General features: G+C 37.2%; 2 protein-coding genes across 2 annotated transcripts; both read left to right on the top strand.

Moving 5' to 3' along the window:
* The first annotated feature begins 2,391 nt into the window (after window positions 1–2,391).
* LOC149266262 (uncharacterized) lies at window positions 2,392–3,844 on the top strand. Its single transcript, XM_089395545.1, has 2 exons — window positions 2,392–3,376; window positions 3,492–3,844. The coding sequence occupies exons 1-2, from the start codon at window positions 2,902–2,904 to the stop codon at window positions 3,536–3,538; spliced, it is 522 nt and encodes a 173-aa protein (XP_089251671.1). The 5' UTR covers window positions 2,392–2,901; the 3' UTR covers window positions 3,539–3,844.
* A 1,564-nt stretch (window positions 3,845–5,408) lies between these two features.
* On the top strand, window positions 5,409–6,176 carry LOC149266261 (uncharacterized). The gene has a single exon (XM_089407660.1). The coding sequence runs from the start codon at window positions 5,607–5,609 to the stop codon at window positions 6,174–6,176; it is 570 nt and encodes a 189-aa protein (XP_089263786.1). The 5' UTR covers window positions 5,409–5,606.
* The last annotated feature ends 21,254 nt before the right edge of the window (window positions 6,177–27,430 follow it).

Genomic DNA, 27,430 nt, shown 5'->3' with positions numbered 1-27,430 from the left:
GGTTCAGAGCTTGAGGAGGCAGTTTAGCTAGAAACTCTCAACCATTGCTCACATATAGTGAACAAAGCCCATTTTTCTAAGGTGTTCTCAACAGTTCTCAACTATTACACCACAAAGGCCATTAATACAATCAACATCAATGCAGGTGATTCTCGCATGGCACAAAGAGTCTTAGTTCAATTTTCGATAGAGATTAATGAATAATAAGGAAGACATATCAGTTGTGTTACTACTGTAAGAGTGAGAGCACGCCTGCCCAGTGACCTCTCAATGGTGCTACATTTGTGTTCTTAGCCTTAGGCTACACCAGGTATTAGTAGCCCAACTAGTCTTGGAGTGCCTCATCGCACCAGTGTTTCTCAACTCACTAGTTCCCAGTTATTTTATCAACCTTAGAAGTAAGCTACTACTTTATGATTCTCAACTAGTAAGCCCTCTTGGGTTTCTCAGCTGGGCTACCACTAGAGTGATCTCTTCCCTTTGAACTCTCTTTGTGTTCTTCCCCTCTTCCATGTCTTCCCGCACCATTGCAACTGCCTCCTTTTTAGTGCATCGTGTATTTTTTCTTCTCACCTCCTTTGCAACTATTGTACTCATATGGTCGTGGAGTGGTCGTGCGTCCTACTCATGGCTAGTCTCTAACCAGTGGTTATGCTTTTTTCATTGTGTGTGGTTGTGGGGGTGTTGTCATGCCAGCTTCCCACGCAACTCCCTTCCAACATCATCCACTCCTTCATTTATTTTTTATCCTTTTTTCTTGCGGACTTGTCCAAAGGAGCATGGGCTTGTTCTCTCACTTCATAATTGTGTAGTCAACCCATTTTCAATACCCACCAGTCAACCCATGGCTAGTATTAATAACTGCATCCTCTTAGTTCCCAAGCAACCTCCTCCCCAAGCTTTGAAATCTGTGTCTCCCAGTGAATTACAACAAATATGATTGTATTATTTACAATACAAGATTAGCCCAAAGGGGTTGTCACATTAAGCCACTAGATGTGAGTACTTAAAGTGCAAGTAATGGACAAATTTGGTTGAATAAATATCCTTAATCATGATATCATAATTGAAGAATAATTTATGTTAGGTGTGAGATATCTGAGTCATTCTTATATCGCATATGAAAATATGTTATTTATGGATATTGATTGAAAACATTATCATCATCATCATCATCATTATACGTTGTTTCAAGAATCATACTTGTCTACTTATGTAAAGATGAGACATTATTTGACACTAAGTGTAGTTAAGGTTAAGCATGACTAACACCCCTCAAGAGAAAATATGAAAAAAAGATATCTATCATAAATAATTTACATAGATATTGACACTTTATATGTATATATAATTTTCTCTTTAACAAACATATAATAAAAAATATTTAACACACACAAATTATATAAACCTCAATACCTTACATTGTATATAAATATACATCCCATATCACAACCCATAAAATGTTGAAATGTAACAAATTATGCACCCTAACATTGTGGTACATGCCATCCTTGCAAAGTGGATATCCCGTTAAATTCATTTTCTATATCCTTCAAAATTATATTTTGATTATAACCCAGAGATCATGTTGAGAAGGGATTGGTCATTGCATATGCACTCATGGAAACTACATTCTAATTATGACCTAAAGCTATTGATCCTTGCATGGGTCCCCATGGAAAATGGATAGTGGGCAAAAGCTAGATCCAATTATGAGATTGGATAACAAGGAATCTAAAAGCCCCCATGCATACCAATCTATTCATATTTAACCCAATACAAACACAAACAAGGAATCTAAAAGCTCCCATGCATGCCAATCAATTGATATTGCCCCAATATAAACACAAATCTAATTTCTAATCTCCCCTAATGGGCCACCACTTAACCAATGGAATACTTCCACGTGTAAAGTACGCGTTGCAAGAGACCATTGTCACCAAGATTTTCTGACCACCACAAAGAATAATTTTCTCCCCTTCATCTGCCACGTCGGGTCGCAAAGTCGAGTCTCAGCCTCTGGCTTCCGTACGTTCTCCGGGTTTTCGGAAGCAAATTGTGTCTTTTTATTATATAAACTATTTTTCTTGTCGTTTATGGATTAGAGAAAATCCTTGTAAGATACATCTGACGGAGCAAGTGTTCGGATCTAGACCCCAGCAGCATCATTGCCGTCCAGCTGGATGAAACCACGCGAACTTTACTCTCGGTCTTGTTTATTTTTTATTATAATTATTAAAGGCTAAGCGAGAAACTAGAGGGGCGCTGTGGGGTCAGAGGTCCGTAGTTCGAATCTCTGTCGACCAGTTTAGTGCGTGCAAGGGCTGTTGCGTGGCCCGGAAGACATGGGATGCCGCGCAGTTGTGAAGCCACTGTTTAACCCTAGGAAAACCCCAACAAAAATCTCTATTTAAGTACAAAATTTGATGGTGGCAATGCTGGTTTGTAACGAGCATGGCCAATCGCTCTGCACCCTAGCTTTGGAGAGCCTATTTCCTTTCAATCTTGTTCTGGGCTTCTTTAAAAACAGAGAACCCCTAAAGGAAAATCCTGTCTTAGGTGCCGAAGGGTGAACGACTCAATATCTTTTAATCTTTGTGAATGGGATACCGCTCAATTTCTTTTAATCTTTATGAATGGGATGCAGCGCAGTTGTGAAGCTACTGTTTAGCCCTAGCAGAATCTTCTCAAGTAAAAAATTTGATCGTGGTAATGCTGGTTTTGTAAAAAGCATGGTCATCGGTTCGGCAGCCTAGCTTCTAAGAGCCTATTTCCTTTCAATCTTGTTCCTGGTTCCTTTAGAAACAGAGAACCCTAAAAGGAAAATCCTGTAGAAGCTGCGGAAGGGTGAACGGCTCAATTTCTTTCCCTCTCTGTGAATTAGGGATTTTCAGGTAAGAAATGACGCTAGGTGATATCGCTCGCTGGTTGTGGCGTGGCAAGGACTCGAAGCACCAACTTCGACCTTCTGCTTCTATGCCAGCAAAAGCTAAACCCTCTCGTTCTACTTCTTTCACGCCGAAAGCAAAGACCACTGAGGACGACGTCCCCAGACAAAGAACCACAAGGTATGGCCGCAAAAGGTTCGGGAAAGTCGACCAGCGGCGAGTCGATACCGAAATCGATGGTTTCGTTTTGCCTGCAGAAAGAGACGGAGACGACTGGACGACTTGCTCTGATTCTGATGAGTCGGACTGGTCCATTGGATGGTTCGAGCCTCTTTCCTCCGGATTCTGCGGCGAGGACTCAGATAACAGCTTTGGGGTTCTGGTCCCTTGCTACGGTCCCTCATCACGTAAGGTGCTCGATTCCCGCGGCAAACAGAATGGAAAAACACGCATGTTGGGTACGATTGAGTCCAACAGTCCGTCGAAGGGTAAGTTTGCAGTTCAATTCTCTGGAGCTATGAAATTTAATATAATGCTGCTGGCGCTTGTGAACCATTTTTTTGGACTTTTTTTACTGGTAATTAGGGTTTTTGTGTTGTGCAGATATCCAGGAATACGTAGAGAAATGGCTGGAATCTCTGAAGAGATAGTGAAAAATGGCGCATCCCGCAAAATATCGAAGTCAAAGGAAAATATTTTCACCCATTATTTTTTTTTGTGTGGTGAGGTCTTCCTGTAGATATTCCGTTGCTTTGAACTAACTTTAAATTTTCCTACTGAAAATTAAATCTGGTGGGTGTGAAGACGTTTTCCTGTGAGGATGGATGTGGTATATTTTGTGTATATATTCCATTGAAAGGCGCATTCACTTGGCGAATGTGAAATCACTGATGTGGTGATGTTGGGTAGTTATGCAATTGAGGGAAAGCCTGCAGTTGACTTGGCTTTTTATTTTTAAATGTGTTTTTTTTGAATATTTAAACTGATTTATTTCAATCCAAAGTGGATGGAAGAATCATAATCGTATATAATGCAAAAAAAAAAAAAATATAAAATATATATATATATATATATATATATATTTTTATTTTTTTTTTATTTTTTTTTTTTTGTGAATCCTCGTAAAGAGTTGTGTGCTGTATGTATATAATTAATGTTAATATAATTTGTTTTCTATTAAAATATGAATTATGATATTTTATGATTGGATAGATTATTTTTTATTTAATATATTGTATTTAATATGTCTATAGTTTAATTGTTTTATAGGTTTTTTATATATATTTTCAGTTAATTTTATCTGAAAATTTGTTGGAATTTATTGGAATGACAGGTTGATATGTGAATTTTGTAAAATTTATGTTTATTAGTGATACGTCAAATTCTATAAAAAACTGTTTAGCCAAATGCCAACCAAAATCTCCAAAAACATAAAAAATCAAATAAAAACTCAAATTCATATATGTATATATTTTATTATTATTTTATTTTAATAATAAAATGTATTTTTTAATATTATATTTTTTTGAAAAAAATATTTTTCAATTTTTAAATGATGTTTAATCTTATCCTTAATATTTATTTAACTGTTTTGGATTGTAATTTATTTTATTTTTTATAAAAATTAATTATAATAATAATTTATATTTTAAAAGCATATATTTTGTCCATGGGTCTTGGACCAACGGTGATCAAGTGCTCTATTAAGACACCCTTGATGTGAAATCATTGGTTCAATTTCTTGTTGGATCAAGGTGATATATTATTGGGAAACTAGGGGTTTCTTATATTGGAGAGGTGTATTGGGCTGGGTTAAATAATGTGATTTTAGAGGTATTTTCAATATATAGTCAAATTAAAGGTATTATTTAATATGTCAGATTCATTGAGTGAATCCCTGTTCATGTGCCACATCATTTTGTGGAATATGTAATTCAATATTGGAGAAATATAATGTAAAGTGGAAGTGAGTCAATCATGTAATGTGAAAAGTTATGTTGGAAGTCAAAAGGTCATAGAGAAGTAATTCAATATTGGAGAAATATAATGTAAAGTGGAAATCCAAGAGTCATGTAATGTGAAAAGTTATGTAAGAAGTCAAAAGGTCATAGAGAACTTATGGTCACGAGGGTAGCACAAAAGTCACAAGGGAGGTGAAGGATCACCCCATTTGTTATATATACACACTCATGGTACAAGAAAATGACTTTTCCCCTTGGCTCCCCCTGCAAGACAAGTTAGTTCTTTTGAGGAGCAAGTGGTGGCTCCAACACTCCACTATTAGAACTAGTGGTATTGGATGTATACATGTATCTTTGGAATTTTAATGAATACTTGAACTCTGATTGTTGACACATTTTCATGCATGATTTATAATGAATACTTGACGTCTGATTGTTGACACGTTTTCATGCATGATTATGATGATTATGAATATTTATAAGACTGTTCTGTGAATATTTATGATCCATGTTTGCTTTCACTTGTATTAAGGTAGTTAAACTTTTCCAATTATTTTAGTGCTTATTTTGTTGAAAATGTGTTGTAATGGTTTCAACAATGGTCACATCTATATGGACCAGACACACTTGCTTTTCACTTGCTTTTTGCAGAAAGATTTATACACTTCTCTCTTGCTGACAGCGAAAACCAAGAAAATCTATAAAAACATATGGCAACCGGCAGATATTCCAGATAAGGCTTGCAGGAACATAAAAAATGACGCTAGGTGATATAGCTGGCTGGTTGTGGCGTGGCAAGGACTCGAACCCCCAACTTCGACGTTGTGCTTCTATGCCAGTAAAAGCAAAACCTTCTCAGTGGTTTACTTCTTTCATGCCGAAAGCGAGAACCACTGAGGAAGACGTCCCCAGACAAAGAACCACAAGATATGGCCGCAAACGGTTTGGGGAAGTCGACCAACGGCGAGTCGATACCGAAATCGATGGTTTCGTTTTGCCTGCAGAAAGAGACAGAGACGACTGGACGACTTGCTCTGATTCTGATGAGTCGGACTGGTCCATTGGATGGTTCGAGCCTCTTTCCTCCAGATTCTACGGCGACGACTCAGATAACAGCTTTGGGGTTCTGGTCCCTTGCTACGGTCCCTCAACACGTCAGGTGCTCGATTCCCGCGGCAAACAGAATGAAAACACACGCATCTTGGGTATGATTCAGTCCAACAGTTCGATGAGGGTTAAGTTTGCAGTTCAAGTCTCTGGAGCTATGAAATTTAATATAATGCTGTTGGCGCCTTTGAACCATTTTTTTGGTTTTTTTAACTGGTAATTAGGCTTTTGTGTTGTGCAGATAACCAGAAATCCGTAGAGAAGTGGCTGGAGTCTCTGATGAGATAGTGAAAATGGCGCATCCCGCAAATATCGAAGTCAAAGGAAAATATCTTCACCCATTAATATTTTTGTGGGGCGAGCTTTTCCTGTAGATATTCCGTTGCTTTGAACTAACTTTAAATTTTCCTACTGAAAATTAAATCTGGGTGTGAAGACGTTTCTCTGTGAGGATGGATGTGGTATATTTTGTGTATATATTCCATTGAATGTGAAATTACTGATGTGGTGATGTTGGGTAGTTATGCAACTGAGGGGAAAGTCTCTAGTTGACTTGGCTTTTTATTTTTAAATGTGTTTTTTAAATATTTAAAATGATTTATTTCAATCCAAAGTGGATGGAAGTATCATAACTGTATATAATCTAATAATATGCTATATATATATATATAATTATGCGTTATAAAGAGTGTTTAAATATAAAAAAAAATCAACTGTTTTGGATATATATAGTGTATACTACTACCTTAGTGTTCAATGGCGAAATTTTTTCAATGTATAAAGATGCAATGTAGTAGTTAATTCTTTCAAATCATAATACCCAAGACATTAAAGATGTTGGTATGAACTATAATGTTTGAAGATCTTAGTGGCATAACATAGTAGCTAGAATGGAAGTTGGGTTGCTTTGATGTGATTCAATGGCTTGTTGAGGGAACAAATATATAGACATGAAGAACAATATCTAAAGGAGGTAAGGGCATTGCATCATGTGTGACTAACAATTTAGAGGTATTATAAATTCCCCAAGGTTTGAGGAGTAATAAACCATCAATTGTGTTAAACAATTTGTAGACATGCATAACTATCACACAAACTACTAAACTGATGGTGGCTAGAAGATAGAACTTCAATTCAAAATAATTGATTATTCATCCCAATGTTAACTTGAATGTTGTAGTTCAAGATGTTGTGGTCCTTGTGAGTAGATTATATGAAGAAAAGGATCGATTTAAGTAAATGAAGCTTGTGTCCCATTTTTATGTTAAAGCTTTATAAAGGAATAATTTATAATTAAGCTATCATTAACTCACACCTTGAATTAAGCCATATGGAAAGTCTAATCGATGTTGGAAAGCAGTTGCTTGGACTCCTCTATGTCCTCCTCGTTTAACATAGTGTGGATAGTGAATTTGTTCCCTATAATGGATTGGAATTGGTTTGGTGAATTCCTTCATGTGAATGTACACTACAAAGACCTTTGGAGAATAGAAACAAATATGTCCCTTACCATATGAAGATACACAACAAGTTCTTAGCTCCTTTATAAGAATTGGTCTTTGCTAAGGAATCTCTTTGTTTCTTACAAGAAGCTTTGAAAGTCTTGGAGATAAGGGGACATCGTTATATGGATAGGGACACCAATTACATTAGGATGTATGGTGCTACAAAATTCCCCTAGACTTCACATAGATATGCTCTAAACATGCTTTTGTCGAGGGATATTGTGCATCAAACCATTTGCTTTTGATTTAATGAAACACTATCTTAGAAACATAATATGGAATGCCCAACATACACCATATCTATAATAGTGTGAGTCTTGTCTAATGTTGTTTGCATGCATGGAAGTAGAAGAGATAGATAAATATAGTTTCTAAGCCTATTGTTTCAAGATGTGTGATCCACAAAAAGTGGTTGAAGATAGAGCTTCCATTGCTAAATGATGGCCTTTAATAGAGAATAATTTGAAGAGGAATACAAAAAGAATCCCTATTCTATGAGAAAGCTCCAGGGAACAAAAGGGTATTAAAATTTGAGCAAGTAGCAAAAATGCCTTCAAACACTATCCTTCCTAAAGTGATGAACATTATTAAGAATGAAGCTTCCTCCACTCAGTCAATCAAAACTAACTTTTCCACCAAAGAGGGTGTGAGTGCACAAGTCTAGGATAAAGACAAGTTATTACCCTAGAGAAATATTAATTAGGCTTAAAGACATGAAAGAACCAATGATGATCTTAAAAACATCTACTTGACAAGCTAAAGATGAACCAAGGCCAAACACTGAGGAAGCTCTAGCGAGAAGCATTGTGATGGGGTTAGGAGTAAGAAAAAGACTCTCCATCTTCAATCAAGACAATCGTAGCCTTCAACATATCTTGAGGGGATACATCCTATGAAGGTAATGATGAAGTAGCATGTACACAACGTTTCATCTTCTATAAAAGAAGGGAGTGGTCAAGTCTTCACATAAGAAGAGAAGGTCTACCATCAATCAAATTACAATTGAGACATTTGAGACCATGAAGATTGACATAGGAAATATGGATCATTTTGCTATTGTCACCTTAATTGTAGAGATGGTGTAAGGAGATGAATCTCATGTCCTAAAAATGGAAAGAGAGATACAAGAAAGTAAAGAAAAATAATTACTCATGGAAAACTCAAGATGAATATTACAAAAATGGTATATGATAGGAGTGGTTTCATTGAGTATGTGTTAGAACTTCATAAGTACTCTCTTCAATACATGCGGAGTTCAACAAAGTTGCATGAAAATTGAAAGAAAATTTCAATAAAACATAAACTCTAGCACCTTGACTTTAGGAATGACTTTGCTATTTTGAAAGGTGGTATAATGCTTGGGTAATATAATCTTGTACAACCCCACCAACTCTATGTAGGTTATAATCCAAGAGGATCAATTAAATGAACACCAACATTAATTACTAGAAAGACAATGCTACAACAACAATAGAGGATATTGATGAATTACTCAAGGATATTATTAGCTACATTGATGATTCATTGGACATGGTTGAAGACTTGAAGTTACTTGTCTTTAGAAAAAACGACACATCCACACCATTGTATTATTGATTTCCTCATTAAATAGTTCATCTAACTTGTTAAATGTACAAGTTAGATATATGCATAATGAAGCCATTGTAAGGAATTGTGGTAAATCTCTAGCAATGGAGAAGAAAGTTCAATATCTATTTATCTCTAAAATAAATAAAGGGTGTAGAGAACTTCAACATGTTTTGTGTATAATCCACACACCCTTTGAACATTATCATTTACATTGTGATTTTGAGCTAGAAAAGCATTTAATAAATGGAAAGATTGTGCACTTCAACAAAGGGATGCAAAAAATTTGACACTTGACTAATGGAGCGTGAAGTGTCACATAAATTGAAATAACTAAACTTCCTAACTCAATTTTGTATAAATGTGTGGCCTTAGCTTTCTCAAAGGGCCTTCAATTTTGTTACACATGCTATCTCTTAACAAGGATAGTGGCAATTTTAGCAATCAAATTATATAAAGTCGACATTGTTATATATGAATTCAAGATACATTCATTTAGTTTGTGAGTCCTTTGGTTTCATTGCAAACATTTGTTGTCAAACTATTTCTTGGGTCATACTCTCATCTTCACAATTTCACTTGCATATGAAATAGGAAAGGAATTAGAATGTGTAGATCTAACTTGTCTCTTGATGTTGTATGGGTTAAAGTTTATTATTCACACTTATGAATTTTTGCAATATCGTGTTTTAATTTTTATTTGTTTCTAGCTTTCTCCCAGTACTAGGATTTATTTCTTTAATAAAGAACAGTGTACATAAAATTTACAAACCCTTAAAATGAATATGACAATCAATGTTGCAAATTTGAGGGTTTCTTAACAAAGAGTGGGAATCATGTTTTAAGGATTTTATTTCATGGACCCATATGCATTGATGAGGGTCAAAATCCTTGGTCAACATTGTATAAAATTGAGAAAACAAGTGGAATAATTTTTTGTATGTTGCCATTATAGCCGTCTTATCTACTCATATCTATCTTGTCACTTGATGGTGATTATCACCCTCAAAATGTCCCAATCCAATCATAAAGAATGGAAAATAAAACCATTGGCGAAGATAAGAACCTTTGTAAAGAGAAAGAGATGATTATTAAGAAAGAGGATCTCAAAAAAAGGAAAGAGAATGAACCTCTAATACCAGAGACAGATCACATAAACTTTGAGGAAGTGATCTTATAGGTAAATCATATTGGAATTTAAGTTGAGAGATCTTCATATTCAAGCAAAAGCTTGAAGATATAATTGAGTACCATCATCCCTAATGTTGAATGTCAAGCATCATTATGACATTACAGAGGATATTTCTAGTATCAAATCAACAATGTTATATCTAGGCAATAATGTCAAAGAAAACTATCAAAAGGACATAAGAAAGAAGCAGTAATGTTTTTTGTGGTCTCTCTTCTTCATTATTCCATGACCAAAAACTTCTTCTTTAGGTAGTCATAGGAAGAATGCATGTTTTGTATCCACTAGTAACATTATATGCACACATATCCTTTAGTTTATCAAGAATTGAGGCTATTAAAGGTATTTGGGAGAATATATGTAGTGTATAGCATTATGTATACTTCGTAATAACATAATCACCTTGCTAACTCTCTCTTTGGATATAATTTTTCAAGCAAAATACACATACACACATACACATACAATTTATAATCATCATATATAATTTATAATATTGAAACCGTCATTGGACAACTCTATGCATGATAAATACAAAAGGGATTTCATAGAATATCATCGGGTATAAAATCATTTCACATGTTTATTGTAACAACCCTGGGCTTATTTTCCATATAAAAAATATAAGAACAAGGTCAGGGACAAGTATTCCAAGTTGAATGGTGGACAGACATTATAGTGGGGATCGCTTTTGATTATTTATGGCTAAGAAAAATGGCAAAGGCAAAGAAGCCTTAATTAGCATTTAATTAAGGAAATAAAAAAAAATAGGAGAAAAGGAAGGTGAAGAGACACAAATTTGCATGCAAGGGAAATTAGAGGAAAAATGAAGGAAAATGAAGAAAATAGAGGCCTCAATGATAAAAAGCCTTATGATGATTAGTTCACATCTTTTTTTAGTCTAGTTTTGGAGCTCTCATTCCATTCTCTCATTCTCTCACACTCTTGCACACTTAGAGAAATCTTGGAACACTTGGACTTGGATTGGAGAAAGAAGCCAAGGGAAATTAGGAAAGCACAAGGGAACAATCAGATCAACAGCTACAACCGGATTTCTTTATAGGTAACATGTTATGTGTGTGATTTCCTTGCTAATTTTCTGGATGAATGGTATATGCATGCGATTTTTTGGTTATGTGTTGTCATTGGCATGGAGACTTGCCTGGGGTGATATTGGTTTTAGCCTTGCCTTTCAATTTCCTGGATAGCCATGGTCTTGTGGGTTTTTCCACTTAATTGTTTTTCTAATTGGTGCTCATGTTCCTTATGGTTGTGGGTTGGAACAAACACTCTAGAAGCCTTGGAATATCTTGGGTTTAGTTACTAGTCCTGGAGCTTAGGTTGGGACAAATGAGTTGGAACCCTTGGTGGGTTGAGTTACTAGTCCCTATAGCTGGGTTGAACAAACGCTCTGGAGCCCTGGAAGGTTGTGGGTTGAGTTATTAATTCTTGGAGCCCTGGGCAACTTGGGTAGAACTGATCTGGTTGGTGTTAGTGAATTTCAGACCATAGAGGTGGAATCACTGTGGATGAGGGTTGAGGTGGTTTGGTCTCTGGAAGCCTTGGTTTGATTTTGTTTTGGTTTAATCCATGAGATCCCACATTCATGCTTGGAATATGGCACAAGGGTGATCGGATGAAAGATAGATTTGGTTTAGCCCAATCTATGGTCAGGTGGTACGTGGATGTCCCTGACTTGGTTGGTATTTTCATATTAATAAGAGCTATTTTCTATTGTGATTCATGTATACTTGTAGTGATTATGTTGGTGGTATTATGGTTGATTTTCCATGGTTTCTATGTCGGTTATTTGTTGGTTTCTATGATAGTTATATGATGTAATCTGTCTATGGCTCATGGCATGTTTTGATAAGTTATTGATTGGTTGATGAATGCATGGACTAACAAGTTCTATTGCAGCGAGATAGAGAGGGCTTAGAGCCTTCTCGTGATTCTCAGGTGAAGGCTATCAATTTATAATCAAATATGCATTCATGACCTGTAATCTACAAGTTTTCCATATGTTTGACGAAATGTCTATTATGGATTAGGCATCCTTGGGTTAAGTTCTTTATTGAGTTTTTATTAGTTAGCATAGTCAATATCATTGATTACATTCTAGAAAGTTTTAGGAAATTTTGGGTAGTGGCCTGGAGGCTGGCCTAAAATGGTGGCACAAATCCGAGGATTGCATGCTTAGTACTGAAGATTTTAGGTCATAACCACTAACAGCGAGGCTTATGAGTGCGGTTGGAGCCTCATAACCACATTCATTCCTTGTTGTGGGTGCGGTTGGGGGTTAGGCTAGTGAAAAATTAGTTCCAACTCAAGGTCTAGTCATCAGAGGTTGTGGACTGACTTCTAGGTGACCTAGTGTGTTTGAGGGGTATCAGTGAGTTGTCGATGTTTTGACCCCACTTCCATAACTGGAACTTGGAGTTTGGGTCATGTCATAGAGACACTCATCTCATGTTTACCTTGATGAGCTTGTGATTTTGGATAAATGTGGGAGGGGGTGGTTATAGATTAGTATAAGAACTTCTGAGTTCAAACACTTGGATTGGATGGGCTAAATGTATATGGTTATGCATGCATAGTAGGTCAGACATGCATCGTGGTGGTCATTATGTAGTTTTTTCATCATAATGTTGTTGTTATGTTGTGATGTTGATATGTTCGCCGAAATGGAGCAGGAGATACAGATTATCAGAGCGAGGTTGCAACACTGGACCTTGGGGTAAGAGTAGATCGTCATACATGTTTGTATATTGGGTATGTAGATATGATGGTTAATGGTTTTTATATGCATTATGGTTATATACATGTCTGTCATTCTATTTTTGGTGTGGTTACATGCATGAGAGATGCTAGTTGATTAGTGTGGTCATATGCACATGCATCAGTTAGTCATGCATGGTAGTTAATTTGTTGTTATATGCATTATGGTCATACACATGATGATTATGGTCATTGTATTTAAGATCTTGATGCTATATATATCGTGCTAATATGGATTAGCCTGTGCATATGTTTATGGTTAGTATATTCATGTATGAGTCGATATACATGTGATACTATGTCATACTAATCTGGATTGATTGTGCAAATGTGATAGCCTCCTTTGAGATACATTGAGGTATGAGTTTGATTATGTCATCTATTTGGTTTATCAAACATGGTATCTTTGCAGGAAATAAAAGATTAGGTATGAAGAGAAGAGTAATGGACGCCCCTTATAGGCCTAACGTGAAATCTACAGAATGGAAAAGTGGCATGATTATGTGGTATGCTTCAAGCACAAAATGTATGAGAAATGAAAATCAAGTTTTTCCAAGTGTGGTTAAATTTAGTAGTTGCCTCCTTCTACCTTAGTGTGGACCATGGATAGTAAGGGGTTACATTTATAGGTTGTTTGAATGTTTGATTAATTGCATGATATGAGTATGTGTATATAAAATTGCATGAAGGAATGATCTTCGTTTAAGACGGTTGTACATACACAATATGTGCTAAGACAACTGATATGCACTTTAGTGCAAGTGGGTGCTAGTTGTAGTATTATGACTAATGGTTGTGAGTTGATTATGACATGGTTAGTAGTCCTGGTAAAGGTTGATTTCAAATTAATAGACACGATGTCTTGATCTTTGGAACATGTGACTGACATGTGCGAACAATTGCAAGGCAACATGCTTGGTATTAGCATGACAAGGTAACAATTGATTTGTTTATATAATTAACATATGGGTGATGTGGTAACACATAATAAGACTTAATTGCAACACAGAAAAAGGTAAAAGAAAGGAATTTGGTGAAAATTCCTTTGGCTATGCTTCGAATCAACAATTCCAAATGAATGAGTACTTTTCATGAATACAAAAAGTCTTCTTAACCTTGATTTTGTTTAACATCATGTGGATATGTGCTATATTCATGAACATGTATTCTAAAGGTATAACAATTTGTTTCCAGTTATGGCTGGATTCGTTAAGGAATTGGAGTCCCTTGAGAGATGATATATGTACGTGTTCAGTTACAAGGCAGCATGCTTCGTACAACAAGGTAAGGTAACCGATATATTGTTATGTTTATTTATGCACTGACAATTATGTTTTTATGACAATATGATGCAGGGAATTGCATGGAAAAAGAGAATGCCATGAAATATTTAAGAAGGATCGAGTTGAGATTTGCTTTGGAATTTTTGGGAAGCCATGGGGATTGAGTCATGGTGTATGTTGAAAGTTGTGTGCTTTCTGTGCTTTGTGATTTTTTGCGGTTGATTTGCAGTTTTGTTTATGTCTGGTGCATAACCATGCCACTTTGTTTGTGATGTCGTGTTGTTATTGTTTTTTCATGATTTTCTTCTTGTTTCCTTCTTGTTCTTGTATTTTATGTTTTGAAGGTCTTGGGAATGGTTGGGAAAGAGGAAAGTTAACGGAGCTCAGGGAGAGCTGAATGAAACCCAACAGGTAATGTAAGAACCTGGATGAAGCATGGTGCATGTATAAGGGAAACTGAAGGAAAAATATGACACCCGATTGGATTGGTTGGGTCAATTGTGGTAAATGGACGGTGGTAGGACAATCATGAGAAAGGTAACATGAAAGGTAAAGTAAATGGATTTGAGGCATCAGAAGGCTTCACTATGTTGGGAATTGTTGTTCTTAATGTTGTGCATGTTGTACACAGATAAAGCGAGTTATCTTAACTTTGAGCTTATTCTATCTGGTAATTATGTTGTGATCATGATTATGTTGATGTATACATGTATGTATGTATGTCATTGTCTGATAAGAATGCCAGGGGTCATGCTTGTGGATGAATGATTGCTTATGCAGGTGAATGGCATGAAGAGGTTCCTAGTTTTATGAGGAATCAAGTTGGAAGAGTAACCATGACAGATCTATGAGGTCAATATCATGTGGATATGAATTGATATTATGTTTTTATACTATGCCTATGTTCTTGCTGTGACAGGTAACATTGAAGGATACAACATCAGAATGAAAGTAGTGTGATCTACGACATGCTGGGACAAGCATGGATGAGTGGAAGGAACCACACACTCATAATTGGGATTGTGGATGCACATAGTAAGGAGTAAGAAAGACACTAGAAGCAAAGTTGCTTGATAGAGATAGTGTGGTCTTCGTATGTGCAATATTGGTGTTGTGTACATATTGTACATGTGATGTGGTGTACATGTGGTGTTGTGTACATGTTGTACATGTGGTGTTGTGTACATGTTGTGCAGGTGGTGTTGTGTACATATTGTGTAGGTGGTGTTGTATACATGTTGTACATGTGGCAGTGTGTACATGTTGTGCAGGTGGTGTTGTGTACATATTGTGTAGGTGGTGTTGTATACATGTTGTACATGTGGTATTGTGTACATATGGTGTTGTGTACATGTTGTGTAGGTGGTGTTGTGTACATGTTTTACATGTGGTGTTGTGTACATGTTGCACATGTGATATTGTGTACATGTCGTACGTATTGTGTTGTGTACATGTGGTATTGTGTACATGTCGTACTTGTTGTGTTGTGTACATGTGGTACTATGTTACATGTATTGTGTAGTCATTATATCGTGACATGTGTATTCATTGTGTTGTACACTGAGTGTAAGTGTATGTGTTGTGTTGTACACTAGGTGTAGGTGTATGTATTGTGTGGTACACCGTGTGTGGGTGTATTTGTGCAATGTACACTATGTGTATGTGTATGTGATTGAAGAGAAGAAAAGACATTGGGTGCTTTCCAAGTGTGGCAACTGATCTAGTGTGTGTACGGAAAGGGCAAAGAACAAAGGTAGAAACAAAGAACCATTTGAAAGATAAGTATCATTATTTTATTTCAGTTTTAATTATGCATGTGATCTATGACTTTGATTTATGATGGTTACATGTGATCTATGATTATGATTTATGATGGTTGCATTTAGAACTAACCAGATGTGATATGTGTATACATGATGATTTGATTGAAGAGCTAGTTCGACTTATTGTGATAGGAAGTAAAAAAATTGTAGGTGTACCTTATTGACATGCTACCAATGAGGTATGATTTGAATTTATTTCAATTCCTTTTGAATCTATTGGCAACTATGTGCTTGGTACAAGAAATCATGGAAAATGCCTAGGTTGGGTGGTTGAAAATGCCCGGTTTGGGTGGTTGGAATTGTTTGCAAGAATGTTAGCAGTAGCAGTGAAAAGAATTGAAACATGCAAGAGTATGATGAAAAATCATTCAGGATCAGGGCCATTGTGGGAAATTAGTACCCAATAGTGTCCATTAATTTCCATGAGCATGTTATGACTAATATGATGGTTTTAAGGCAGGGACATGCCTTGGTTTCCGAACCTTCTGATATGAGGAAACCTTTGCAAGGGATGGATCACTTGTGTAGAAGAGAAGGGGATGCCAGTGGAACTTGGAAGGATAGTGACTACACAAAAGGGGGTGACTGGATTGCCCGAGGGACTATGTAGCAGAGAATGGAAGGTCGAGGAATGAATTCGTTTTGGTCAATAAAATTTCCAGATGGAATCGTAAGTACATTGGGAGTGTGCCCTGGAACAGTGAGTCGGTAATTGTTCACTAAGAGAAAAAGCAGCACAAGGATCATAGCGCTGGACATTGGATGTAGGTTTGACTTTGGCAGTGGATTATGGACTTCCTAGGAAGGAGGCAAATCCTAGTACTACTTGGAGGGTGGAGGTGTGAGCCTTTGGATTCCATTGTTGACTAATGTGAGCATTGTATCCTTTTATTAGTTGGTTAAAGCATATGTGCATCTGTATATTATTGTAAATACGACATCGAGCTGTGGTTATAAATATCCATAGATAATATGATTATTCTTTGGTTGAAGCAAATGTGCATGAGTATATATGTTATGCAACTAGCTCACAAAACAGAAGAAAAGATAGATCAACGACTTAAAAATTATCCTCTTCGAGGGGGAAACCTCCTTTACATTACATAAATGAACAATTCTTGGATAATACAAATGATAAGACCTCCTTGGTATATATAGGAATCTAAGGGGTCACAATATAATCAAAGTCTACATAACAAAAATAATGCAAGGGCACAACAATAACAATAGTGGGCTTCTATGGGGCACAACAATAACAATATGGGGGCTACATGGGCACTACAATAACAATAAGGGGGCTACACAATTATTATAGAGACCTAACATGCCCCTCTCCTTCAAAAAGTGTCATTGTAAATGCTTAAGTAGTTTCAGATGCTTCTGTTTAAAATTCTCATCCTCCGATGTGGAATCTTTGGTGGGTAAGTTCTTCCACTTAATGAGATACTTTGAAATTAATCGAATTTGTAGCTATTGGGTTCTTGTTTCTTTGATTGCTTTAGGCTCAAATATGAATTTTCCTTCTTTGTCAAGTTCTGGAAATATTGTTTGAACTAAGAGCTTGTCACCAATAACCTTGTTTAAGCATGAAACTTGGAAAATTGTGTGTACTCGGGAAGATGCAGGTAACTCCAATTTGTATGCCATGGTACCAATATTTTGCAACACCTTGTAAGAACCATAGTACTTGGGTGATAATTTATTATCCTTCTTAGCTTGCTTGAGGGACATTTTTTTGTATGGTTGTAGTCGTAAAAATACCCAGTTTCCTACATAAAAAATTATTTAACTACGATGTTGATCTGCCTATTGTTTCATTCGATTTTGCGCCAGAGTGAGGTTATCCTTTAAGAGTTGGAGAACTTTTTGTTGATGTTTTATGTGATATTCCACTGCTTGAACCTTAGAATTTTCTCTTAAAGATGATGTGATGGACGGTGGATGATATCCATAAAGTGCCATGAATGGGGTCATTTTTGCTATAGTATGGGAGGAAGTGTTATACCACCATTCAACCAGAGGTAATCACTTGACCCATAATTGTGTTTGTTTATCAGATACAAATAAGTGAAGTTATCCTTCCAAACATTTGTTCACTATCTCATTTTTCTTGTTAGATTGAGGATGATAAGATGAGCTATGACCTAATTGAGTACCAAGACAAGAAAATAATTCTGTCCAAAAATTTCCAGTGTAAATGGGATCTCTGTCACTCACAATAATATCTGGGTTTCCATCTAGATTTTTGAATTGTTTCCATAAATGCAATAAAAATTGTACTGGATTTAAAAGGATGAGAAAATGCACAAAGTGTGCATGTTTGGTAAGTCTATCAACAACCACCATGATGACACTCTTTACTTCAAACATGGATAAATCTGTGATACAATCCATTGATACCTCCTCCCAACACTGACTTGGAATGGCTAAAGGTTGTAACAGACCCAGGGTCTTAATTGTCTCAACTTTATTTTGTTGGAAAACCAAACATTCTGCAATAAAATTCTGAATATCATATTTAAGACCATCCTAAAAAAATTCCTTCTTGACCTTGTGGTAAGTTTTTAAAAATCTTGAGTGCCCTCCTAAGGCGGAGGTGTGCAAATCGAAAAGAATCCTTTATTTGAGTTGAGAATTCTTACAAAGATATAAGTGATATTTGTACCATAAGGAATCATTTTTCCAGATAAATGTATCAGATGAACTGAGATCTTGTCATAAATTTTGAATGATTGTTCACACATCTTCATCATTCTTTCATTCATCCCTTTCTTCAGTTATCCAATTAGGTTGGATAATAGAAATGACACAAATCATTTCTTCCACATCCTCATCCTTTCTTGAGAGTGCGTATGCAACAACATTTTGCTTCCTTTTCCGTAGATGATTTCAAAGTCATAACCCAACATATTTATGACCCATTTTGGCTGCTCTTCTAAAGATAATCTTTGTTCCAAAAAGTATTTAAGACTATCATGATCTGTTTTTACCTTGAAGTGTCTTCCCATTAGGTAAGGTCGTCATTGCATTAGTGCATCTAGTATTTCCAACATTTCCTTCTCATAAATAGGTTTGTGTAAATATTTTCCCTTGATTGGATGACTTTCAAAAGCAATGGGTTTTCCTTCTTGTATTTTTTTTTTTCACGTAGGAAAAAAGTTGTAATTTTATTCATATGAAGAAAATTACATTTTGTAGATGCTTGAAGCATATGCATATGAGTAGTTCCTGAAAATCAGGACACATAAGAATACAAAATTAACAAGAAAAGAGATATTATGCCAGCAGGTCTATACTTTCTTGCCTTTTTTCTTCTCCACTTTTCGCCAAACTCCAGTGTTGGGAGTGGGAACAATTATAGCAAGTTGGTTTTCCTCTGTGTACGTTGGTTGTTCTTTATCAGATTCCGATCCTTCAGAACTATGTGCTCATTTGATGCCGCTTATGTCCAACTGTAATTCTTGTTGCTGTACCAAGTTATTTGGCCCCAAATTGGGCCCCCCGGTGCTCTCTTCCTATATATTTTCTTGTCTCCTTTGAAAGTCCGTGGGTTCTGTCTTCAGTTCCTCCTCCCCCAGCGGTTCGGTATGCTGCCAACCTTTGGGTTTTTCTGTTGTTTCTTGTTCCCTTTTGGCCCCTTACTAGCCAATGGACATGCATATTGTAGGTGCCCTGTCTGCAAACAGCCGCGACATCTGAATGCCGTGTTCGCATAGTCAAGCAGTTGTGTCCACAGTGAATTATTAAAATTCAATGTGATGTGATCTGGTAGTCCTTGACTTAGGTCCACCTCTACACATATTCTGGCATACGTGAAGATTCCCCGAATAGCTCTATCTTCATTTGTTTTGAGGTACTTTCCTAAGGTATTCCCAATGGTTGTTAAAGCTTTTTGGTGCCAAAAATGCAGTGGGAGGTTATGCAGCCTTACCCAAACTGGCATTGTTGAAACTACCATGGTATTGGCATCAAAGTCTGGGAACCAGGGGGTGATAAAGAGACCGGCATTGCCCCAAAACCAAGGCCCCTGATTAATGATGTTGTCTCGTTCTAGTTCTGTGCTAAATCTAACTATGAAAAAACCCTTAGGGCATAGATATATTTCACATTTAGGTGACCATGATGTAAAAATCCATTGATGCAGTGCATTCGCTTTTGGCCAATAACCATTAAATCTACATATAATAGCATTATGGATTAAATCTGTGTATAGATCTGTTACCTCCGACAAAGATACTGTAAGCATAGGTGATTCTGGCTTCTGTTCCACAATGTAGGGGCCTGGTAGCTCTGTTGTGGGTGCTGGTCTGTGTTGTAATGGTTCCGTTCCTTTGACTGCATCGCGTAAAGGGCTTGTAGTTTTTGAGCTGGCCCCCTTGCACCTGCCTCGCAGTCTCAGGTTGAGGATGATGGTTGAATATTTAACAACTCCATAGTGCTGGAGTGTGTGTTGGTCCTGTAAGCAGAGTCCTGAAAATATCATATTTTGGTATGTTGTTGGAGTTCCCAGTTTGTTCTGGATCTCCTTTTTTAACTCTAGAATGCTCATCCCTTTCCTGATCTGAACACAATAGTTTCTACCTTCTATTGATCTGATAAAGATTTGCTTTAGATTTGTATTCATACATGATGGATCGACCTTATTCAGGCCCCGATTTACTGGATTGTAAGCCAGATCTGGTGGATCGATGGCAGATCTAGGGTTTATATGTCTTCCCACTGTGTAAAAGGCTGTCCACCTCCTATCTGCAGTTTTCTAGGTACTGCCATAGTAGATCCATTGTGTGATTCAGCAGATCCAACCCATTCGATAATAATATCATAAGATCTGCTTGATCCAGACCCAATAGCGCGTAGTTGTCCCTTTTGCTGTCCAACTGCCATAAAGATCTCAGGAATCAGATCTGGGCTGTTTTCCTCGATAGTCGTCTGGTGCTTGTAGGTGGCCAATATGGGTTGACTATTATCAGTGGGGAGGCCCATGATCTGGCCAGCCGCTTGGCAGATCTTACCTTCCCATACGCCCATGCAGGTATTTTCCCATACTGCTGAGAGATCCCTCTTCTGGGAGTTTGGTATGCAAGTAGTTGAACGGCAACATGGATTTCCTTGTTTGTCATGATTCTTGCTCAGGTGGATCAGCGTACCGGTTGCTGTCCAGTCCAATAGGCTAATCACAAGAATAGTGGTGGATTTTGCAATGAACATACCCTTTCTTGTGCCGTCTTGGTGGAAAAGTCCGCGTAGAAGTTGCGTGTGCACGTTTTGAAAACTCAGATCCACTGCTTTCGGCGAGTTTTGGGATGATTTGGCCTCTGCGTATGCAGCCGCAGTGTAAACCCTGGCGAGATGTGCCATTGCAGATGGAGCGCCTTATAATTTTTAATATTATGTAAATATTTTTTCCATCATTTTCCTTCTTGTATTAAAACAACACCAATTCCATTTTTTGAGGCATCACATTCCACAATAAAGGTTTTTGTGATGTTTGGCGTAGCTAAGACCGGTGCTTGGCACATTGATGTTCAAAGGCCTTATTGATTTTGGAGTCTAAAAAAATGCATCTTTCTTCAGTAACGTTGTTATAGGTGCTACTATTCTCCCATAATTCTTAACAAACTTGTGATAATACCCTGTCAACCTGAGAAATCCTCGAAGATTATTTAAGGTTGTGGGATTTTCCATTCCTTAATGGCTTTAATTTTGTTATGGTCTACCTCAACACCCTCATGAGATACAATATGACCCAAATATTCCACCTCTTGTACATGAAAGAAACATTTGGATATTTTTTCATATAATTGTTTCTCTTCCAATAGTTTGAGCACCCTTTCAACATGTTGAACATGATCCTTCCAAAAATTGTTGTAGACTAGTATATAATAAAAAAATACTAACACAAATTTTTTAAGGGTTTGAAAATGGAATTCATCAAACCTTGAAATGTAGAAGGTGCATTAGTAAGGAAAAAAGACATGACCAAAAATTTATAATGACCTTCATGAGTTCTAAATTTTGTTTTTGGAATGTCTTCAATATTCCTTCAAATTTGATGATACCTTGAATGAAGATCCAACTTGGTGAAGTAAATTGCTCCATGTAATTCATCCAACAATTCATCAATGACATGAATGGGAAATTTATCTTTAATAATGATCTTGCTGAGCTCCGTATAATCCATGTAGATATGCCATGATCCATCCTTCCTATGTACCAATACTATTGTAGTAGAGAAAGAAATTTGACTAGGTTGAATTATACCAACCTCTAACATTTCTGCAATCATACGTTCAATTTCACTCTTTTGGGCATAGGGATATCTATAAGGCATAATGTTTGGAGGAACACCTCCTGGAATCAAATGAATATCATGATCATGATCACAAAGAGGTGGGAGGCCCTTGGAGATTTGGAGAAATATATGATTTTGGTGTTTGAATCTCTAGTGAGAATAATCATGCAATTATGCCTCATTGTTCTTTCTTCTGAATCTTTTTCATGCCATTAGAGCTGATTATATTCTCTGGTTTCTTTGCGACACCCCTTAATTCAATTTCCTTTACTTCTCAAGAAAATTTCTTGAGAATTAAAAGCTATCATCCCCAAAACTTGTAACCATGGGACTCCTTGTACAACATCAACACAACGCATTGGAATGGAAAGCATTGGACTATTCAATACATATTCCCCCATGGTTAGCTTGATATTATGGCACTTTCCAGAGAAATTTATAGTTCCTCCATTTACAACCATCACTTGACAGTCTGGTGCTGGATATAGAAATAAATTCAATGTATTACAATGAATAAAATTATAGGCACTACCCAAATCAAACAACACTATTACCTTTTTCTTATTGAAATATCCTTCTATTTGAGAATTTGAGGAGTGGTAATTCCTGCCAAGGCATTACAATTTATGGTCAGATTCATTTCTTCTCTAGCTGGGGTTGGTTCCTAGTGTATATCCCTCTCTTTTGAGGTTTCTTGTTCCTTTTCTTCCTCCTCTTCACAATCTATGTAAAATAATTTCTTCTCAGCACACTTATGACCTTTAGTGTATTTTCTATCACAACTGTAACAAAGTATTTTTTCTCTTTTTTCCTCCAATTTTCGTGGTGTCAACCTTGTAGGTTTTGGAAGGATAGGAGCAACAACACATCCATCTTTATAGTTGTGAGTGATAGAATTCCTTGTTTCCATAAGTTTGCTTTCAATTTTTCTGGCCACCCTGAATGCCTTCTCCAATGAATCAAGTTCCCAAAGGCGAACCTCATGTTGAATGTTATACTTTAAGTTACTGTTGTGGTAGCTACAACCACCCTCCAAAATTTTTCCTTCACTTCATTTTGGATCCTCCCTCCTCGAAATATTAGCAACCATCTTGCACTGCTCAGGTACTTATGTTTCAGTTGTTTTTATCTCTCACTTAATAGCTTATGTTCACTTACTCGTTTTGTCGACTAACCACAAGCTGACCCGACACTTGGTTCACAACCGTTCTTGTGTTGTCTAGGAAAACTGCACCATCCGAGAGGGAAACTGCCTTGCACTTAAGAGTTGTGCAGAGCAGCCAAGCAGCTACCCTATACTTAGAAATTGTGCAGAGCAGGCCATCCAACACTACTCTCGAGAAATACATAGAGCAGGCCAACCAACACTGCTCTCCAGAAATGCACAGAGTAGGCTAGCCAGCACCGCTCCCAAGAAATGTGCAAAGTAGGCCAGCAACCTTGCTTTGGAAAGTTGCGTAGAGCTGGCCAGCTAGCCTTAGCCACTCAGCCGAGAAACAACGCATAATTTTTCCCTCAGTTGTTGTTCGTTGCATGTACCTGTAGGTTGCCCGGTTCCCTCTAGAATAGTGCAATTCTTCCTTGCATGCATGGACGCTTTTTCCTGAAAAATTAAAAAGAAAGAAATGAAAAAACATCCCTATATTTTAGGGATCTATTTTTAGCAGCTAGGAGTTACTTGCAAATTCGATTTTAGAAACTTACCACCAAGTGTCGCTTTCTCCTAGATTTGTGGCATGTGCGTCACAAACCCTAAATCTAACAAATCCATTTAATGGATGCCCCAGAGCTCATTATTCACATTCGATCTTGGATCTCTAGCATGCCTGAGGCATCTAGGAACCTTCGACACAATCAACGCAACTTTTCCAGGTAAGTTTTGCTTTTCATGTATTTTGCTGCTTTTTCTGTTGCTTTTGATTTCTTGGCTCGTGAGAGTTTTGTTTCCATTGTTTTATTGAACGACCACTTGCGTTTCAATGTGTTTTAACTTGTAGAAGTGTCGTTTCAAGCTTTGCATTGCATTTCCTTAGTGTCGCATGCATGACCCTGTTTTTGCACTGGCAGTCGTCGTTGCTGCGAATCTCTTCATGAGCTTCATTGTTTTCAGGTTTGACTGATTTCTACAGTTTCTTGGATTACATGCATGACTATTCACTCAGATCTGTACCATCTTTTCACACACATTTAGTCCTTCCCGTTTTTAGGTTTCCTTTGGGCAGATCTGGGTTGCCTTGGCCCAGATCTTGGGTTGTTATGGTGGATCAGCTGGCAAGTGAAGGAAAACCTTTCAACTATCTGACATGTTGGCTCTCCAACCGAAATTTCATGTATAAAATGCTCCGAGTCCCCCCAAGGATGAACAAGCAAGATTCTTCATGTTTTCCTACCTGCTCGATGCAATCTGTGCCCGTCAACAGTTTCCTAGCAAGGGTTGGGCATGGAAACCTTCAGAGAATGTTGTGAACATATATTGCAAGTTGCTCTTAGAGTGAAACTACCGAGGAGTCATGGATAGACTATCTGACCACTTCATTTTCCATTTGTACATGATTATCTTTGAAGAAGATCCACCTTGCATGTCCCAGGTAGCAATGGAGGTGTTGCTGAACATTGCAGATTGGTACACCTCACCTGATGGCACCTTCATCAGGATGTACAACGTGGAGAAGGCTTCGTATTTGTTGTTAAAGTTTGCCACAGACAAGCTGGTCATGCAGGAGGTTGCATACCACATCTCGACAGGGTTATCAACTGGATTGCACAGGAATAAGAAGGCACCATGGCCTATCCTTTCTTTGCGGATTGGTTTGTACGCAATCCAGAGTTTGAAAGAAGTAGATGCCAAGGTAAATGACTTCAAGAAGGAGGTGGAAGGAGAAGGGCAAAGAGCTCAGGATGGAAGTAATGAAGGTGTCCTTCCCTGTAGACCAATTAGCCTTGCAATCAATCACATGCATGCATCCCTTTATCATTTGAAAAATGAAATAACTTATGATGGAAAAGATAAGTTGAATTTAAATGACATATAATTTATGCAAACCACTGATCTACTCACTGGACTCACTTCTAAACTATAGGAAGAAAATGTAAAACAGGACAACCAATACTAATCTATTTCCAAGAAATCATAAACAAAATATTTTTTAGTTGTGGTTATGAATCCTCCCACTCATTCTCCCATAAGAGAGGTGATGTAGAGGCTGAAACCACAGGATTTTATAGGTTAACTTCTACTGAAATGAAAGAAACTATGAACTTCTTGGAACCAAGAAGAAACATAAGCAAAAGAAGAGGGACTAAAAACTTTGGGTTGGGCCCAAACCCAAGGGTATCATCCCTCTGAAACTAACACAGATGCATCTCAAAATCAAACTTCTCATTATCAAAAAGTGCAAGTCTAATACATCATATAAAATTTGAAAATAAAAATGTCACTACTTGGAGCTCAATAGCTACACATAGCTGAACAAAAACTTTGAATCCTAATGAGATTTTCCTCTAGCTTATTTATACAAAAGGGAAGTTGAATCATCTCCTTTGAATATAGGAATGTTTCCCTCCTTGATCTCGAAAATGGTGGATCTTGTCCTCCCTGATCTTCACTTGGACTAGGAGTAACTCAGCTGCCAATGAACTCGAACTAGTAAGAGAGGATATGGTGATCCCAAGCCGAGTTTAGGGAGTTAAGGAGGTGGAAAACCCCCTATATTCTCTCCTAGTTGTATCCATTGGGCCCCTGCATAATAATAGCCTAAAAAATTCCTCATTTTCCGGTAATTAAACTACATTAGGCCACATACTATGACAAACACCTTCTACCCCTCTTACTAAGCATAATATAATGAAAATTGTGAATTAATGCAAGAGAAGGGTAGTTTAAAGGCTGAAGGATGGCATACTAATATTCAAAATGTATCTATTGATGGGGCTCATCATCACCCTCCCTGCTGAAGTTGTTTCTCATCCTATGAGAAACTCAATCATCCATGTGCAGCTCTTTCATGGCCCTGGTGGCCTCCCTGACATCCTAAGGCTCCTCAGATGGTTTTCCCTCTTGGGGATAGAAATCTGCATTCTTCTATATTTCTATCCACTCCTCTTGCTGTCCTACATCTCTTCATTCTTTTAAGCCTAAAAACAAAGGTGGATTGAGCTTGATTCCTATCCACCTAACTTTCATCCTTTGCATGATCCTCTTGTATAATGGTGTTTTCTACTAGGCACTTCTTAGCCTTTCAGGAGAGTGATATTCTCCGATCTGTAGGTCATGGTGTATGGCATGCCATCTCCTCTGGCAAGCTTGCACGATTTTTGTTCCCAAAAACCTGAATGTGTCTTCAAAGTGTAGGATGGCTTGTTCTTGGTTGGAAAGGTATTTAGGTGATAAAACAACATCATTGGAGATGAGGCCATGATTTCTAATGACAGCCCTTGGGCTCACTAGCTCTGCCCTGATATACAGTGGTTCATTTTCTTCCTTTGTCATTACCATTTTCGCTTCCTCAACCGTTGTCTCCTCATGAGTCATCCAAGATGCTAAGTCCATCAATTTTATATCCCCCAATCTTGCATTGGGATCCCAAAAATTCATATTTGTCAGAGTGAGGTTGTGTATGTAAAATTCAACCAAATTTTCTTTCTCTTCCATGTTAGCTTGGCTACAAAATTCAATGAACTATTTGTAATCCTGAAAGGGCATAGATCCATGTTGTGCCAAGTTTTTGATTTGGAATTGCAACCACTCTCCTTCGAGAAAGAGGGAAAAGACTTTGATGGTTTTCTGCACTGCAATCCCTCCATGGAGAGGCTAGCCATGGTGGAAAGTTGCGTTTCTTTCTCCTACAACCTCTCCCTTAACCTCATATTTTATGCTTGTAGTTGCTCCTTCATTATAGACTCTATCATTCTCAAAATGAGTGTATAACGTACACACGCACTTTCATAGAAAGGAAAGCGCGTATACTAAGTTTTGGTCCGAAGTATTTGGTCCATGGTATTTTGATCCATGGTATTG

This window comes from Pinus tabuliformis, chromosome 6, assembly GCF_031772625.1.
Source record: "Pinus tabuliformis cultivar Carrire ecotype Pingquan chromosome 6, CPIR1, whole genome shotgun sequence".
NCBI lineage: Eukaryota > Viridiplantae > Streptophyta > Pinopsida > Pinales > Pinaceae > Pinus > Pinus tabuliformis.
The sequence above is the reverse complement of the archived record's forward strand: the minus strand, read 5'-3'. Positions and strand labels throughout refer to the sequence as shown.